This window comes from Primulina eburnea, chromosome 14 (assembly GCF_022965805.1).
Source record: "Primulina eburnea isolate SZY01 chromosome 14, ASM2296580v1, whole genome shotgun sequence".
NCBI classification, from domain to species: Eukaryota; Viridiplantae; Streptophyta; class Magnoliopsida; order Lamiales; family Gesneriaceae; genus Primulina; species Primulina eburnea.
In genome coordinates this window covers 27,340,850-27,360,159 of record NC_133114.1, presented here as the reverse complement: position 1 = coordinate 27,360,159, position 19,310 = coordinate 27,340,850, and the positions used below count along the sequence as shown (strand labels likewise).

General features: G+C 36.1%; 1 protein-coding gene across 1 annotated transcript; it reads right to left on the bottom strand.

Annotated features, from left to right (window-relative positions):
• Positions 1-3,438: 3,438 nt before the first annotated feature.
• Positions 3,439-18,919, bottom strand: LOC140812472 (E3 ubiquitin-protein ligase BRE1-like 1). Its single transcript, XM_073170738.1, has 20 exons — positions 18,769-18,919; positions 18,301-18,433; positions 17,513-17,674; positions 16,423-16,510; positions 15,688-15,912; positions 15,348-15,509; positions 13,726-13,919; positions 13,565-13,648; positions 13,359-13,478; positions 13,082-13,268; positions 12,821-12,981; positions 12,656-12,727; positions 12,221-12,297; positions 11,010-11,204; positions 6,036-6,108; positions 5,856-5,942; positions 5,254-5,391; positions 4,973-5,175; positions 4,729-4,891; positions 3,439-3,979 (listed from the first exon to the last, which is right to left on the bottom strand). Exons 2-20 carry the CDS (start codon positions 18,409-18,411, stop codon positions 3,848-3,850), a joined length of 2,634 nt encoding a protein of 877 aa, XP_073026839.1. The 5' UTR covers positions 18,412-18,433; positions 18,769-18,919; the 3' UTR covers positions 3,439-3,847.
• Between the last annotated feature and the right edge of the window lie 391 nt (positions 18,920-19,310).

Sequence of the window (19,310 nt, the reverse complement as noted above, 5' to 3'; positions counted from 1 at the left end):
ATTATTTGTACAACAATTTTTATAATGTAAAGAATCAAATACAAAATTTTCATTTATCAAAATCTCATGATAAATTATATTTAATATAAAATGTTATAAGATAATAACAAAAGAGTGGGTATCATGTGAGATCGTCTCATGGATCTTATCTGTGAGACGGGTCAACCCTACCCATATTTACAATAAAAAGTAATACTCTTAACATAAAAGTAATACTTTTTCATGGAAAGTCCAAATAAGAAACTCGTCTCACGAATACGTTGTTTGAGACCGTCTCACACAAATTTTTGCCATAACAAAATCTCGTGATATCATATTATATTTTTCATTATTTTGGTACGATGGTTTATTCATTTACTACTTGCTACTGATACATACTAGGATGAAATTTATACATAACATATCTTCTTCTGAAATAAATTGATTTTTTTTATATAATATCAAATGTTTTGAAAGCAGTTTTAGAAAAAAATTATAGGTTTGTTTATTTTTTCACACATACTAAAAAAATGAAAAAAAAAAAAAGTCGACTCATAATTTATTTATTTTATTTTTGGAAAATAAATAGAAGAAGTTTGGAGCAATAAGTATTAAACAAACTCATTAATAATAATTTTGAATCATCAGGCACGTGGACCTTATCACAGTAATATGAAAGCTTGATGTCTGGTAGATGAAACGTCACGCCTTTTAAATTATTATTAAATTATCCAAACACAAAATTTAATACTCCCATCGTCCAATATATTTAGTTTTGATGTGTTTTTAATTTGATTAAGAAAATTATTGAAAAAATAAATTTTATAAAGAGATTTCTTCTTGTTTAATGAATGTTTTAATTAGATAAAAAAATGTTGGAAAGAAAATTAAATGAATATAGATTTGAACAATAATTGTATGGCAAAAACTTGTGTGAGACGGTCTCACGAGACGTATTTGTGAGACGGATCTCTTATTTGGGTTATCCATGAAAAAGCAGTGTTTTTATAACCGGACCGTTAATCAAACCGGTCAAGCCTTAAAAAATGGTTCAACCGGTTCCATCGAACGGTCGAACCGGATCAATAAAATTAATATTTTATTTATTTTATATAATACATAAAATAGTAAAACACTGCTTGGAACCGACTGCTTCCGGTTTTTTTCCGGTTTAACCGGGTTTTTAACCGGTTTTTTCCGGTTTAACCGGTTTCCGGCTTTTACTTATATCCGGACCGGTCTGGAGGCCGGTTCGCGGTTGAACCGGTCCGACCGGCCGGTCCGGTCCGGTTTGGAGAACACTGCGAAAAAATATTATTTTTTATGCTAAGAGTATTAATTTTTATTGTGAATATGGGTAAGGTTGACTCGTCTCACAGATTAGGATCCGTGAGACGGTCTCACATGAGATCCACTCTAATTGTATATTAGGGGAAGAAACACACACCTTATATGAATAACCCCATAATATTTGTTTCCCTTTTAAAATATCACGATTTATATATTTATAATAACAAAATTTATGGAATAATCGATTTAATCATGATAATTTACAAAATCAACAAAACATGAAGTAATATATTATATTTTGTAATTATTACAAAATAATATATGTTGCATTTTGCATCATGACATGGGAAGTAAAAAATCATTTAACATAAAAAAAGATACCTGAGATGGTAGGAGTTTGATCGAACTGTTTCGAGAAGTCATGGGTTCGAAACCTTGTTACCTTTTGTCTTCTGAGTTTGATTCTATCACACAAAACTTGTTTAATGTAGGTTTACTTGATCAACATGGTTTACAGGCTACTGTTAGCCCGAATATTTACACGGAGCGTACAAAAAATGGCGATCGCAGATTCGTCGGTAAAAAAAAATAAAGAATCATTGAAACATTGTCATGAAATTACCACCCTTGCATGCACAAATAATATTCATATTCAGTATTTAAAAATACAATCATTTCAATGAATCCAAAGCTATACAAACAACTTGTATTCAAGAATATACTATCGGAGTATACATGAAATCTTCAAGTTGAACCTACTGGGGAAAAAAAAGCAATTAACAGAGCATTCGAATGCATATTATACCACAACACTTGATCAAACTCCCAGAATTGAAAATCTATAATTTGGAGAAATACTCAATTTCCACAAAAATGTCAACACTCATGTCGTCCATTGCTAATTAATCTTTAGAGAAAAAAAAGTGATCCATATTCGAAGATTATCAATTTATCCAAAGAGGGTGTTGACTAAAAATGGGAAAAAAAAAATTACGATTATTAATGAAACTCGTGAATTGTTATTTGAAATTTTCATGTACATGTGGGTTTTAACGTTGTATAAAATGTCTCAACAACGTTAACTCGGACATGGTTAACTCTATAATACTGCCAAAAGTGCACCATGTTTAAAATCAGGTGAAGTTATACTTGTTCAAATCGACTCTCTAATAATAACCCGAACCCGGTAAGGCATATTCGGTTGCTCCATGAGTAACTGAAGTTGAAAAGGCAATCCATCAAATATGGTCAAGTGTAAAAGTTCATGACAAATATGTTGTCTGCACATTTTATCAAGGTCCAAACATGCTTAAAACCACCATCCAAATCAATGGGGTGAATTAAAATACACATGATTAATTAAAAACATTTCACTTCATTAAAGCTTACTATGAATTTTTGCCATTTTGAAACTGGCTCGAAGTAAAATATATTGCTTCTTCCCCACAACTGATACCGACTTCCATAAACTCAGGAGGTCCTTCCTAATGTCCAGATCTGAAAGAGAACCTTCTCCGATCTGCATGCAACAAAATTTGTGAGAAAAAAAAAGACAGAGAGAAACTAAATCAAATCAATTAAATAAAAATCAATCAACATTAAATTCGACATACCATAATGAAACACAAATATGAGATATCCATGCATGGTGATGTCCTAAAAAGGACATGGTCATCATCGGACTCGGACAGGAAGAGAGGACCAAAAGCAGGACCAGGACATCATCAATTAGCCAAGGTTCAGGCTATCCGGCCAAGATTCATCTAGCCCGACCAAGGTCTTCTCACCCGACCAGGGTTCCTCTCACCTGGCCAGAGTCCTCTCGTCCAGCCATGGTTCATCTAACCCGATCAAGAACCATCTCGCCCGACCAAAATTCATCTAGCCGGGCCAGGCTTTGTTTTCATTTTTCCTTTTATAATTCCATGTAAATATATTTGTTTAGGGGTAATTAAGTCTAAACATTTATTAATTAAAAATTAGACTGCATTAAGTAGAAAATGGGCAAACTTGGAATAGATTTTTGGGGTGTCAACGGCGTACCAAAAGTAGTCTCTTACTTAAGTTTAATAAATAGCAATAGATTTATACATTGTTTGTGTTATGAGGAAAGAATTATGATATATGAATTATATATTATACGTAGATAAATATTGTACTACGTTAGCATTTTCCGAACATTACTTTCTTTTACAGAAACAACAAAAATGAAGAGCGTAGAAACACAATCTGTACAATGAATGCATCAAGAATGTGAAAACATACTTGAACAAAGCTCTCTAATCCTTGCTAAAACTACTGTACCTTCGGCGAGCTGCCTATGAATATATCAAACACGAACTTTCCAACTTATACAACGACCCATAATCTACGACATATTGCATCTATAATACTAATCATTACCAAGGTGATGTATATAAAAATGCAGAAATTTTCTTTAAGAAAAAAATCGGCAATTCTGGGTTGATTTGCAACCTTGAGACAGGAATATCTGTTCTTGGGTGGAAGCAAATGGACAGCTATACGGTTACGTGAACATGGTACTTGGAATCAATGATAGTGAATCAAGAATTTCTGATCAGATGTATACAGGTTTGACGTCGTTCGCCCCAAAACTTGCAGCACATACTGGACACTTGCGGTGACGAGTTTCAATAATTCTTTGCAGACAAGGATTACAGAACAGATGATAGCATTTTGTTATAACAACCTGCTCATATGGAAGAAATTGAGCAAAATGTGTCAATAATCGAGGGCAAAAAAAAAATCGTCAACGCAAAAGGGATGATGGGCTAGTTCTACATAAACGAATTACATTCAACCATGTCGGCCACAACCATTTTCTCATCCATGATAAATTTCGGACAGAGCACCACATTATCATTCTGATGTTAAAACTTAAACTCATGCAAAGTTTACATTTTTGCTTATAAGCTTTGCATGTGAAATACAGGGGCAGCTGGTTACATTGAAAATTTGAAAGGCTAGATTCACCCATTTGTTCATAAACCAAATAGAAGGATAAGAGTTTTTTAAAAAACAAAAATAGAAGGAAAAGAAATATAAGGGTGCAAAGTTAGCTGGGTCGAGCTATAACTTGAGTTTGTTGTTTGAAAGATTTCGATTCTTTTCATATTTCGATTATAAAATAATTAAATTCAGGAACCACTTTTGTTAAAACTTCGAGTAATACATAAAGTATAATAATAAATTCATTTTCAATTATATAAAAATAGTATTAACATATATTGAATAAATTTTTAATCAAACAAATTTATGCTGAGATCTGTTGGATCTCAAACATAGTATGAAAGTTTTGGAAAGTTCCATGTTTGCAGACCCAAAATTGGCAGAAAACTGTACAGAAAACCTTGGAAAACACTTTAAACATTCAGTTTCTTGGATGTTTATTTCATCCACGACTACAGTAAAACATGTTGGAAGATATAAAAGCCATACCTCTTTTCTCCGATCAAGGCAAATGCCGCACTTCAGTATATCCATGTATTCCCTAAGTTCCTGCTGAAGCTTTTCAGATATCGAGGAGCCTGGTTGCAACTTCAGATGTTTAACTTTAATCCTCAGAGCTTCTATGTCTTCTTCAACTCTTTTCCTCTCAAACCTAACCAATAGAACACTTCATGAAGCTGGAAATGAAAAAGTTTTGGCATAAAATGGAAAAGGTTATTAAAGAACACCAAACCTTTCTTTCTCTAGTTCTATCTGCAGCTCGGCAAGACATACTCGACTCCCATCAACTCTAGATTGTGCTCCTTCAAGCGTTTCCACCAGCTGCTGAGATGATTTTCTCGTGTCTAACAGTTTCTTTTGGATATTTTCTAAGTTGGTAGCATTTCGGACTCTATCTTCAGTTAGTCTCTGAATTTGATCTGATTGGGCTTTCAACTGCAGTGGAAAATCTTAGAGTTTTGTTGTCTGAACAAAGTAAATCACGTTCAGTACTACATAAGAAACTTATATTACCTGATCTTCAATTCTACCAGCTTTTAAGTCATAAAAATCTATAGTTGTCTTGGTCTGTTGTACGGCTTTCTCCAATCTTTGCTTCTCCATGAGCAGAGCAGACTTTGTTTGTCTTGCCTGAACACCTTCCAAACCAAGCTGATGCAGGAGCAAAAATGGCCAGATGAATCTTCCAATAAGTATTATGTTAAAGAAACTACTCATAAATGTGTTGTGCCTATCAATACAAGGTAAACACTCTAAGCTGCAATACCATCAAACCAGAGGAAAAAAATGTTAGTCAAACTGACCCACTGGGTCTGGAATGGCATAACATAATGCACACACTACAAAAATCTCAGTTGTTGAATAGTACTTAAAAGCCAAACATTTGAATGATTTATCTAGTTGTTGAATAATTCTCAAAAGACAAACATTTGAATGAGTTTAAGTTTCTCAAAAGCAATAGCAAAGACAAAACAACTCATTAGGAGAATCTATTTAATAATAACTGTAATGTAATAAATGTCCTCCTATAACTTTTATCTCATGTAGTTGCATCAACAATTAGAGGTTGGTCTCTAGAGATCGAGCTAAATTAGGAAGACCGAGTAAGTGATTACCTTCACATTATAGTCATCTCTCTCAGTGATTTGCTGCAAAAGCTGTTGGTTTTGAGTCTGCATGTCATCATATGCTTGCCCGATTGTCTGTCACAATAAAAGTTAACATAATCAGAGAATCATGTTGCGCTGTTTGCGTCAAAGTGAACAAATATTTAGAGAAGCTTCTAGAACAGAAACCTCTATCTCGGAAAGATAGGTCTCAGTTTCTTCGTGTTTGGATTTTAGGACATCAGAAAGTCTTGATTTTTCCCTGAAATCTCAGAGAAGAAAAACTACAAGATTAGTCAGCAAACAAAAATTTTCGATGAAGAATATTTACTAATTCTCAAGAGCAAAAAATGTATGTTTATTGCACCAACCACATTCAGTAATCATACATCGAAAAATAAAATGATGTTATGACAACAATATGCAATTCAAATGTGGAAGGAAGTTCAATCACAAAGAAAGGGAATAATGTATTGAACTGAAATATGAAACTAGAGTATAATAGTTCTGTGTGGTCTCTCTGTCCCTAACAGAATGCTACTAACTCACTGAACTAGCAGCATCTGAATGCCCATACTACCCACCCGCCGGGTCAACGGGTTTTAGGTCCGAAAACCGTAGCCGGCCTGCATATGGGCGGTCATGGTTACGGTCACGGTTACGGGTCAGACCCGGTTAATCGGCACGTTGACCACGGTCCGTGTCCTGGTCAAACCCAAACCGTGGCCATGTCTAACTTGGTATCATAACATTTCCTGCCGCTTCAAAACTCGCCTAGTCCCCCAGGCGAAAATGTGACATCGTCTATGCTTTCCCAAGCAGCATCCTCTTCAGTTCTTCCTTTCCAATGCACAAGAAGCTGCTTGCAATGCTTCCCTTTTATCTGTTTAGTTCTGCTACCCAAAATATTCTACTCCTCAGGCAATTGCAAAAGATAAGCAGCCTGTCCCACTTTCTTGATGACCTTAAAAAGTCCAAAATCTAGCTGCTAGCTTCTGAAACACCCTGGCACAGATAGAATTTTGACGACGAGGGCGCAACTTTAAGAACACCATATCCCCTTCCTGGAATGACACCTCCCAGTGATTTGTATTAGCATACTTAATCATATGTTGCTGAGCTCGATCGGATTATACTTGAGCTGCCTTAGAAGTTCATCTCTATCGATTAAGACCAGCGAGACTGATGCCATAACTGTCCCCTGGCAGAAACCTAATTACATTAGGTTGTTTCCGCCCATACACCACCTCATTCATCGTCATTTGGAATAGCTGGAGCGTTTTTTAGTCCAAACGGCATGACAAGGAACTTGTAATGCCCCGCACGTGTCCTGAATGCTGGTTTTTGTATATCATCAGTCTTGACACGAATCTCGTGATATCCAGATCCAAGATCCAGCATTAGAAAAATGTTTAGACCCATGCAACTCAATCAAATAACTCTTCGACCACAGGAATCGGGTAATTATCAGAAATTGTGACGTCGTTTATGACCCTGCAATCGACACAAAAATACCATCCGCCATCCTTTTTAACTGGTATAACCTGGCTTGAATATGGGCTACCCGCCTGAATCACACAAGATTTGAACATCTCCATTACCATGTGTTCAATCTCGTCCTTTTGATGATAAGAATAAGGATATGGCTGCACCGACACTGGGCCAAGTCCATTTTTAATAATTATAGCATGATCCTTACTCCCACTCTGGGGTAACCCATGTGAACCTTGAAATACCCCTTCATATTTAATAAAGAGGCTATTAATCTCCTCTTCATGCTTTCTGTCCCAGCCTGTTGTTCAACTCCCTCACTGTTACTCCACTTCAACAATAATGCCCCCAAAAATTCTACTTCACTAATTTTACCAATTGACTTCAAGGATACTAGTGATCTACTAAGGGATGGATCTCCCAGTAGAATCACCATCTGCGAGTTGCAGCTAAATTTCATTCATCCCCTAACGTTTGAAGCCCATCAACCCCGAAAATCAAATCTATTACCCCATCTCAAACAAATATCCCTCACTTTGAATCTGGCACTGCCCCAAATCCACTTCCAAGTTTTTACACACCTTCACATGAAATGCGACAACCATCACCGAGACACTCCAAAATGCACACTCCCATCGACAACAAACAATCCTGCAATCAAGCTTTTAGAAACAAAATTGTGGATTGCTCCACTATCCACCATCGCAACTACCTCTCCCCGCCCATTATTGCCTTCACCTTCGGTTGATTAATCCCATTTACTGAATAAAAAGGCAACTCCAAAGTATTATATTCTGTATTAGATGTTTCCACTCTCCCTCCGCTTCACCGTTGGCATGCGCTATTTCTTCATGTATATCTGCTGAATCTAACTCCTCACCTACCCCATCTACTTCTGCCAAATCCTTACCCTCAAATTTTTGTTGGCGCATCAGTGCATAAGGTGAGAGGGCTCTCCGCATTATATATATAAGCCTTATTCTCATTTGTGTAAGAATTCCTGGTGAGGTATAATACTGCCATTCTTATTCCTTGGAATCGGAACCCTATCCCCGATGTTCCGATCATTACACCCCTCCTCCGACCGAATTAACCCGCGACTCGCCATAAGAAATTGGTGTAGACTGCTTGCTATGCGAAAAATCACCCAGAGTGACTCCCTTCACGTTATTAGTTGTGAGTAGGCTAAATTCGTGGTGGTCCCTTCATAAAATGGGGCTGATTTGGCCCGCCCAAATTTGTCCCATCCTTCTGCTCCTAACCCAAGCCCAAATTGGATTTAGCTCTTCCCCGATCCAACATCTTCCCGTACAACTCCATCTCCAATCCTCTTGCTAACGTAATTGCTCAATCCACTGAGCGCGGACTATAGACGATCATTCTCCATCATATTTCTTCCCGTAACCCACTTGGAAAATAACCGAGGCTCTGGTCTTCAGGCACATCACCGATTTGAGCGATTAACATCTCAAATTGTTCAACATATGAATCGATCGTTTGCTGCCCCTGCTTCAGCAATCCCATTAAGTGAAAGGGATTGGCATCATACCAACTGTACCGCTTAATAATTCCTCAGAAAATCTATCCCAATTCAAGTTATGGATTCTCATATTTGCCCATCGACACCAATGCACAACGGATCCTTGCACACAGATGTGAGCTAGTTTGAGCCTGAATCCGAACGGCGTACCATGTATTTCAAAGTATCGCTCAATCCTACCCAGTCAGCCCATTGGATCCTCTCCATCAAACCCAGGTAACTCAATCCTCCTCAATGCTTGTTTTACCTCTCCATGCACTTCTTCCTGCCCACCTACACCCGTCTCTCCATCACCCGCTCCCTTGTCCTTAAACCCAGAACCTTCATGTTGTTGGTAATCATTTTTATTGCTCTCTGCTGCCATCCCCATCTGATACTTCATTATCTGCTCCATCATCTTTCTCAATTCCAAACTTTCCTTTGACTTATCTATTTTATCCAATCTACCCTGGACTTGCAACATGTTGTCTAGCAAACCAGTAACAGATTTTTCCATCACTTCACGCTTAGCTTCCGATCGAATGCTGGACATTCCTTTCCTCTCATCCTCGAATCCGGCAAGTTGGACCAATGTTATGACTCACAATAACAATATGCAATACAATATGGAAGGAAAAGATCAATCACAAAGAAATGGAATATTGTATTGAACTGAAATATGAAACCACCCAGAGTATAACTCACTCAACAAGTGATATCTGAATGTCCATACTACCCACCCCTCTTACATTTTATATCCTCGCTCAGGTGTTTTCTCCCTTCACTTTTCTAGAATACACACATCTAATCTTGGGCTTTTCATTTACATTAGCACCTAGGCCCAATGGACTTGGGCTCATAACAGATGTGTACTTTGCGACCGTCCTGTAAGCTATAGTTAGCCATTTGGCTAAAGGTGTTACAAGAAATTGGATGTCTGTGGATATTCCCGAAGAAGGCAAAAGATATGCTCGTAATTGAACCAAGCTGGCAAGCAGGGAGAAGACACTCGAGATATTGGTCTATGATTGTTCAGTGCACGTTTTGGTCGTTATGGTTGGAACAAAACACAAGAATATTCGAAGAAAAGTCGGAGTCTCTAGAAGAAGTTTAGGAAAAAATCAAATTCAGGGTTGCAAGCTGATCGATAGTATTGCCAGAATACAAACATCTTACAATCTCGGATTTGATTCGGGACTGGAAATATGTTTGTTTGTTGCAACAGTGGTGTAATATTGTAATATTTCATTAGTTCGCGGATTGCTTATCCGCTAATGTAATCCGTAATATTTTAATAAAATTATGTTTCCTTTCAAAAAAAAAAATTGTTAGCCATTTGTTCCCTAATCAAAATATAACTCTCTCTTCTTGCTTCCACTATCCCTTGCAACCAAAGTCACTGGCCCCAATTTATTAGAACTTGCGGTTTTTATTGTGACAAATTCTCTAGGAGTAAACTCATAACAAATAAAAACCGATGTCAGGCAATTGTCCGAAGTATTTAATATTCATATTTGTTATGATTTTGTTAAACTCGTCTTTTTATCTCATAACAAATAAAAACCGATGTCAGCCTTTCTCTCTAATTTTCATATTTGTTATGATCTTTGATTTCCAACCTACATTTGACATGTTATCCCAAAGTAACATGGTTGGAATTTAGTAATTCACAGGTTAGACAGTTGACCGATGTCAGGCAATTGTCCGAAGAGAGAAGATTAATATCTAGGGCCAATTCAAATACAGCTAGTCCATGCCCTTTAGACATTTCTAAATCCTACATTCATGTTGTGTCTACTCTAAACCAGAAAGCATCAATCAAACAAATACGTCAACCTGCAGTAATAGAAATACAACAAAATTACAAGAAGGTGCAATATGACAAGAAAATCATCATGTCTTAAACTTATGTTCCTCAATTCCAAGAATTAGATCCAACAAAAAAGGGTCTGATTTCGTCCTGAGGTTAACGGAAAACAACTTAAAGCAAATACTGCTACTTCTAAAATGAAGAACCTAATCATAAAAAAATGACGAAACCTATCAACTTCTTATGAAGCCATACCAAGTTATTAGAAGATTAAAATAAGCAAACTAAAAGATGGGGTATCCGGGTAGATTCTTGAGCGAACATTATAAAGACAAGAACAAACCTTTTAGAGGCATCTAAATTCTGCCTTAGGTCCGCAATCTCGGTTTCTGAGGCAGCTAATCGTTGCTGTGCTTTGGCCTCAGCTTCAATTGCAACTTTAACTCGCAACTCTAAATTGTGTTCATCAAGAGAAGATTTCAAACTCTGAACTCGAGCCCACGCCTTGATCTCAGAGTTCCTAGCTTCAGTAACTTCCCTGAAGACAAGCCATGGTTAAAAGCACAAACATTGAATATGATTTGTAAATCAAGGAGATATTCTATTAAAACCAACTCAAACAACTCTAGAAACATGATCTCAAACACTCTTCTCTATGTTCGATTACTTGCCAGTAAAATAAACATTTCAAAAAAGTGTTTCATTCAACAACACTGTTTTAAACATTCTCAAAGAACTTGATAAATTTCTAGGAGTAAACAAGAGAAAGAGTTATTTAGATCATAATTAATGAACATGAAATCGAAGTTTCTGAATCCCCCAACTAACCTCTTAGAAAAGAAACTAGCAAGTAAGAAGGCTGGAAAAGCAGATACCAAGGGCGTTCAATGATAAAAATGCATAAACAGCACATCTCGAGATCCTTTACAACCACATTGGTAACACTACATGTATCAGTCAAAAACCACAGCCAGCTGACTGCAAAAAATTGGAAACGGTGTATATTTCCATCAACACAATTAGAGACACATAAGAAGGGGGAACCACTCACACACCAGTAAAATCATGAATTGCCTGTCAACTGACTCAACTCTATTACCATGAAGCACGTCATTGTATGTTAGTCACATGGGATTAGTCAAAACCCAATATGTTAACAGATTAACTCATCAGGTACTGAACTTCCTCCCAGATTTATCACAAGGTTTGCATGATTAACATTCAAATGAACATGCTTCTTTGACTTTGAAACAATCATTCCTCAGAGTTTAGATAGCATCACTGTTCGCACCTCCAAAAAAGGGAGAGGGGGGGGGGGGGTATTTCACTTAGCAGTAACTCACAAACCGTTGCATGAAATAAGTTTATACGTGGGTTTGCCACAGTTCGATATTTAAAATAATAATAACACGCCATGACAAAGATCTATTATTACATAAGTCGGCAGATATTGCCAAGTATTTTGAATAACAACAGTCCTCCCAGCAGTGAATTAAGAAGAGCTGAGCATATTCCAATTAAATTCGCTTAAAAATAGCACTGAGGAATGCTAACCTTGAATCAGTTGACTCGTTTCCATACATTTCCACAAAAAGCTTCAAGTCCAACTCACTTATCTCTAAATCATGGATCTGAACCAAGAACAAATAAATTTAGAAGTTTTTAATCCAACTCTTCAATTTTTAAACTAATTCGAGGATATTATTAGACCTCGCAGATGGAGCCATACTGAGCTTGCACCATTTCAACATATATGCCACATTATATACGAGACAGTAAGTAAAAGGTCAATGGAGCTCTAAATGCATTCTTACTAAAGCATGGTAGCATAGAAATATTCACCAGAAAACAAAATACAAGCCCAGGATGATACATAAATTCTTTTTTTAACTTTATTCCAATACTAAGTGTCGTTAGTCAAATTGATCCAATGCAACAATATTTATCTCTCCTCCTTATGCTTATTCAACAAAAAGTAACAACTCATACCACAGCTTTCAACTTCTGTATTTCAGTATTTCGTTGAGCTGATCTAGCAGTACAATTTTCCAAATCCTTAACCTGCATATATTTATGGAAAAGTAATATTGGAAATAATTGGGGAAGAAAAGGCCAGCCCAAAAGGTGATAGTGACATCCTGTAAAAGACTTTACCTTGCGATCAAGAATAATTGTAAGGGATTGGACATTAGCTCGCAAACGATGAACATCTGAAGCAGCCTCCTTATGTTTCATTAACTGATTCTGCATGTTCCCCATTTTCTCGGGAAACGAAGAAACCAATGCTTTAAATGATGCAATGACTTCTTTCCTACCTAAATTTTTTTAAAACAATAATAATAACAATTTGGCACATAACTAGCAGGGAAGAAGTGAAAGGACGCACTGAGTAAGGATAAAATCAACTTCATATACCAGGCTCTTTTAATGCATCTTCCAGCTTGGTCTCCATTTCAGTTTTCCCTTTGATGCATCTCTGTATCTCTGTTTCCATGTCACTTATTCTGGAATCAGCCATGGCTGACGATTGATGAAGAACATCAATCAATTCACTTTTCACGTGATTCTCCCTTTCACGCCCGAAAACTGTATCTTTCTCAACCTTGATTTGAAAGGGAGAATCAGTATATCTACTAAAAACTCTGGACTGACTAAAAAGGAAGGTCAAATGAAACCATCAACCAGTTACAACCTGAAGTTTCTCATAGAGAGCCTGATATTGCACTACATCATCCTTGGCCTTTACCAGTTGATCTTTCAGTAAGAGATATGCTTGCGATGAGCAAATAAACTTCAAATTCTTTGGATTGCTCTGTCAAATGTTTCATTTAAAATGAAAATTATTATAGAAGTGAGAAGAAAAACCAGGCAAAAAAAAGGAGAAACTATAATAATGACCTGCAAAATTGACAACTGCCTCAATATATCCAACCGATCTTCGTGGAGCCGCTTGAGATTGTGCAGACGAGACGAAGATTGATCCTTGTCAATAAATAAACTTAATCAGTCATGTACCCAGAAATATAATTATCATAAGATATCAAAATGCAAGTAACTACCAACAGTTCCTTCAATGAGGATTCCATGTCATGCAAATCTCTTTGTCTGTCCCTCACTCTCTCGCTAGTGAGCTGTTTATTTCCTCGATTCAGGACTGGGGAAAACGTTTCTTTTGCCACATCTCTTTCAGCTTTTAGGATTACCAGTTTACGGTTATTTTCTTCCAAGTCAGCAATTGTACTTTCTAGCTCTCCTTAAGACATAAATCAAACAAAAAATCTCAATGGCTTGTACGTATTACAAACTATCATGATAATTTAATTGAGAGTATATTTCAGATATAAGAAAAAATTGAGGGCGCCAGAAAAAAGATACTAGCAGACAAGAACCAAATAATAACATTATAAACAGGAGACTGAATATGCAACCACATTCCACTGGCAACCACAGAAAAACAAAAAGCACAATTAGGGGAAAATAAATTTGGGAAAGAGGAGCCTGATACATAAATCACTCATAAGGGACACAAATGAGAAAGGCCCAAGACCCTCATTTACACAAGAGTTTCCCCTGATACTTGTGCTATAATTTTCATTATCATGGCAAGACCTGAGCAGCTCCCGTGTCGCTTTTACATGTATCTCTCTTTGCATACACGTGCTACTAAATCAGAGTGTTAGTAAGATGGTAAGGTTTATGCTTTAACCACTAGAAGACCGCCAAGCAGAATTAGACCCTGGTACCAAGTCACCTGATGATGTGATTTGTAGTTTCAATTTTCAAAGGGATGCTCAGGTTCACAAATAAACCCCAGAGATGGAGGCAACCTGGGAATTGTTATAAAATATTCATGGCAAATAGATGATCTTTTTCCCTTGTTTTTGTAGTATTTCTTATTACATTTATCAACAGAAATTAAGCCTAACCAAATAGGGACAATACAAAGATTACTTGGCGCCTATAAGCTATAACATTTAAATGATAACTAATGTGTGATCAAGTAAGCAAAGGCATTATACTGGATTAAATTAGCCGTGATGAACAATACACCATATTCGAAGAAGAGTTTTTTGCAATCAAATCAAAATCTGGCACTTTTTGGTACATGGGAGTTGGGAATGGAATAAAGATACAAGTACATGACTGGGAAATTAGAACATAGCCTCCAAAATAACAGAAAATGATGAACCAATATTGAAAATTGAAAAAAAAAAGGAGAAGAAATGAGAAAGGGAAACATAAGTAAATTCATCCAATCAACCTCTTGCTTTTCATAGGGGACAACATTTCAGTCACTGGTTAAATATTTCAAAGCCAAAGAGAATTAGCATCGGACTAACTTGTCATATATGGTCAATATGTTCATGTATACAAGTCACAGATTTTTGAAATTCTTTTGTTTCTAAATTATTAATAAACATTATTGATGATATCATCAAATCACAAACTACAGCAAAATTACCGTACTCTTAAAGCTACTTAAGGGTTAATATTCTGAGCTACAAAAGAAAGAAAGCATACTATCCATGACATAGACCTGGACCATAGAAGGCATCTACAGCTTATGCAAGAGCCAAGGACATTAAAAAGCAACCTGAAGTGAGTGGACATCAATATTAAAGTATAAAACATTTCATTGATAACAATCATACAGAAATAAATACATTTAAAAAAGAAATACCTCTCAAACGGTTCAGATCAGATTTATTCATTGCCTCATTGTCTCGGTGCTTCTGCAATTCCCCAGCTAACGATTTGTGTTTCACGTGAAGATTGAGGACTTCAATTCTCAAATTTTTAACTTTTGCATGAGAATTACTTGGCATAGGCTTCTGGCCAAGTCCTAAAATGCGTGGGGAGAGAAAAAAGATGTGTGAGAGAGAGATGAAGGCAAGAAATACCAACAAAGGAACAGGAAATCATAATTTTTTAAGACAAAACCATATTTAAAGCTGATAATAAACTTGGTCATTGACTTTAACAACTTAATGGCTATATGCATTTTTCTCATATAATCTCACCGCTAGATGAAATTGCCCCAAAAGATGCAGCATACAACCAAGTCTTCAAACCACTTAGGTCATCCAAAGTAGCTATTAAATTCCGAAGTATGCTCTTAGCCTTTTTACCATCTGTTTGTCTATCTGCTTCCATTGGCTTCGTAATTGTAGTGGTTGAGCAACTCTCAGTCGCACCTGTTTCCAGGAGCCGGCTTAGGAATGCATCTTCTGATGGGGAATCACCATCTAACAAGCAATTAATATAATTTTATTAGCAAATGAAATTTCAGGCAACAACAGTTGAAATGAACATCCAAGCAACCACAGTTCATGTATCAATAAATATAATTCAGGCTGTCAAATATAAAAAAAGCTGTAATACACAACTTGTTATTAAGTCGATACAGCAATGAAAAAGGTTAAACTGCAAATAAAACAACCCATTGGCTAGTGTTTTCACAACTATGCTCTGATAAGAACATAACAGAAGATCGTAACAGAGATATAAAAGTTAAGTCTAAGACCGTTACAAACATAACCTGGAAAAAATACAGAACAAACAACAGATATTTGAATCCAAATTGGCTGCAGTCTTTTCCCACTTCGCACTCTCAATTAGAGAGCCATGACAAAAACTATTCATTAATTTTCAGTTATCAAATTTCTTTATAACAGAATATCCAAAAATGGGGGTTACAAGGTGCGGCGGAAGGAAGAACAAAGAAGAGTTTCTCGTTAACAAGAGGCTTCACTCACCTTCATTAGTATTTTTTACTTCAAAACCTTGTCTGTGTTTCATTAAGACCATTGTACCTTTAGAGCGTGATTCCATATCACCAAGCAGCTGGCAAAGAAGGGAAACAATTTTAGCACCAATATGTCGAAAATATTGAGTATATGCCAAATGATATTATGATATACAAACATTTCTGCTCCCAAAATATTGGTTACATTGCTCGTGATAATTTTACAAATGCCACTTTTTCCAGGAATATTTATGTTTCATAGGACCTCAGACTTTAAACAGATTGAGTTCGTCCCTTGATAAAAAAAATCAAGATGGATAAACGACCTCTTCCACCAGTATCATCTGCTTCATTATCACTGTCGACCCTAATTCCCTATTTTATTTTACCTACTGACCAACCATACACCCAGTGATAAAGGTTTCATGAGTCTTGTCCCTCCACTGCAGCCAACCGCAAATAAATTTGTCACTCATTATACAAAAGATGCCTAAGAACCCATGACAAGTAGATCCATGATTTCAAAGAAAAGAAAAATCATATGCCACCAAAATTTCATGTCCAACTTTCAATTTTGAAATAAGGTAAATGACAGGAAATCTACACCACTGAAACATAGCAAGCAGTGTACGAGAGAGAGAAGGGGAGTTTAATTTGATGAAGTTTCATTCAACCCCCACCCTTCGCTGCTTCAACTTATATGTGATGATTGATATCAGGCCAACAGCAGCAAGGAAGCAAGTAAAGCAATTATGTTTCTGGACTTGAATGCCTTTATTTGGTTTATTTCTTCCTTTAATTAATTTCTCAATCCATAGTTAAGTCAATGTTTGTAATACAACCTGTTTCTGACAATAATATGACAAGATGCTTAACAATCTCTGTTGATGTTGGAATGAACAGCGATCAAAGAGAGCGGAAAGAATCAAGAAAATAAGAGAACCAGATATCCTTCCCCAAGCCCGTTTCCTGATTTTTGCTTTTGATGCGTTAAACAGTTTTGAGCAAGTGTAACAAATAAAAATAGCCAGTTCAAAATCAGCAGGAATCAATCTATGTAAGGTAATTTTATATGGAAACCAGTATCATCGACGATATACCTCTTCCCACGAATTATTGACCACATCTAATGTCTTCTCGTAAGACTTTTGTTTGTCTTTTAACAAGCCCAATCTGTCTGCAAGACCGGTAATCTCATCTTTTTGAGTTTCCAACTTCTGGATGAGTTTCTGATTTTGAAATTTAAGCACTGCCACATCGAGCTACAGCATTGGAAAATAAAAATTGAAAGGTCCTTCGCCAATAAAGAAATAAATATCAAAATAAAAGTCCAAACAGGACTTGATTATGCTGTAAAAAATGCAGCCAACAGAGAGATCATGATCAAATTCATAAATGACCACCATGTTGTACATAATTTCCTGCTAAATTCTCCTTCCATTAAGCAGAATTGTTACCTGAGAAAGTTAAACATCCCCCATAAGTCAAGAAAATCTAGCTACAATGGCTTAATAATCATGCATCCATCAAGAATGGGTAAATATTCGGAGACAATACATCACAAGATAAGTTTGAACTAAGTTGGTCCAGTACAACAAACAAATCCACAACGTGTTAAACCATAAATCGCACTCATGAAATCAGGATTCATAAACATAAGCTCATAAAACTGATTAAATTTCAGCATTGCTAAAATTTTCAAATTGTTGACACGCAGGAACCCAACAAAGGATAAAAACCAATCCAAAATCACAAGCCGAATCAGACAACCACCAAATATCACTCAGGTCAGTAACCTACTACTCAAAATCGAACAATAATCTGGAAAACCCAATTCAACGTATCGTAGTTTTTAACAATGAAGAAAAGATAAAAGGCAATTTTGCACCTTTTTTTCCTCGGATAAGGGCACAAATGTGTGTTTCTTGGCGGAAGCCGCAGTGGGTGATATGGAGCTAAAGTGACGTCGTTTTCTGTCAGCTTCGCCCGTGCTCCCCATTCGAAACCCACCACTCAAAACCCTAAAATCATCGATTTCTCATTCCCCCACATGAATGAAAAACACGATTCGTACAAGCAGCACGGAAATCTAACATAACGCACGCTAAAAACAAGCGCCAATACAAAAAGACTAATCCTTTTCACACAGCATAAATTGAATACTCGGATTCCGGAAACCACTACAGAAACAAAACAAAAAAACAAATTACTTTTCTTCGATAGAAACACAAAATTCAAGAGACTAATTTGGGTCAAACGAAACAACAGAAGGTTGATTCTGTAAATAAACTAAAGGGGAAGAAGAAAGTTTAAAAAATCCAACACTCGAACTTGAAGCTCTGAAAACAAAAGGCACTGTGGGAGGGAAGGGGATTATTTCATCCTACTCGGCAGGCATCTGGCCGTGTGTCATTTCCTTTTTGGGTTCGGGATTTTGTGTTCGAGCATGATCTTCGAAAAATAAAGACTTTGGTCCGTGCTGACGGTAACTTTGTGTCGTACCGGAGATGACTATCTCAAGAGCTAGACAACTATTTTATTAGGATCTTCATCTAAATCTTCTATTTTTCATCGTCTATCCTCTCAAATAAAGATTTACTATTTTCAAAAAATTTCTACAAACCATATTCTCTAAATATTACCAAATACTCTATTTCTTTAATTTATTTCATTTTCAACTCATTTGTTTTAAAAATTAAAAAATACTATATTTCTTTAATTTATTTCATTTTCAACTCATATCTTTTAAATATTACCAAATATTTCATTTCTCTAATTTATTTTATTTTCAAATACACACACATATATATATATAATTAATTAATTTCATAATGTATTATTTAACTAAACTTAATTAATTCGCTAAACATAACACAACTACATGTGTATTCGCTAAAT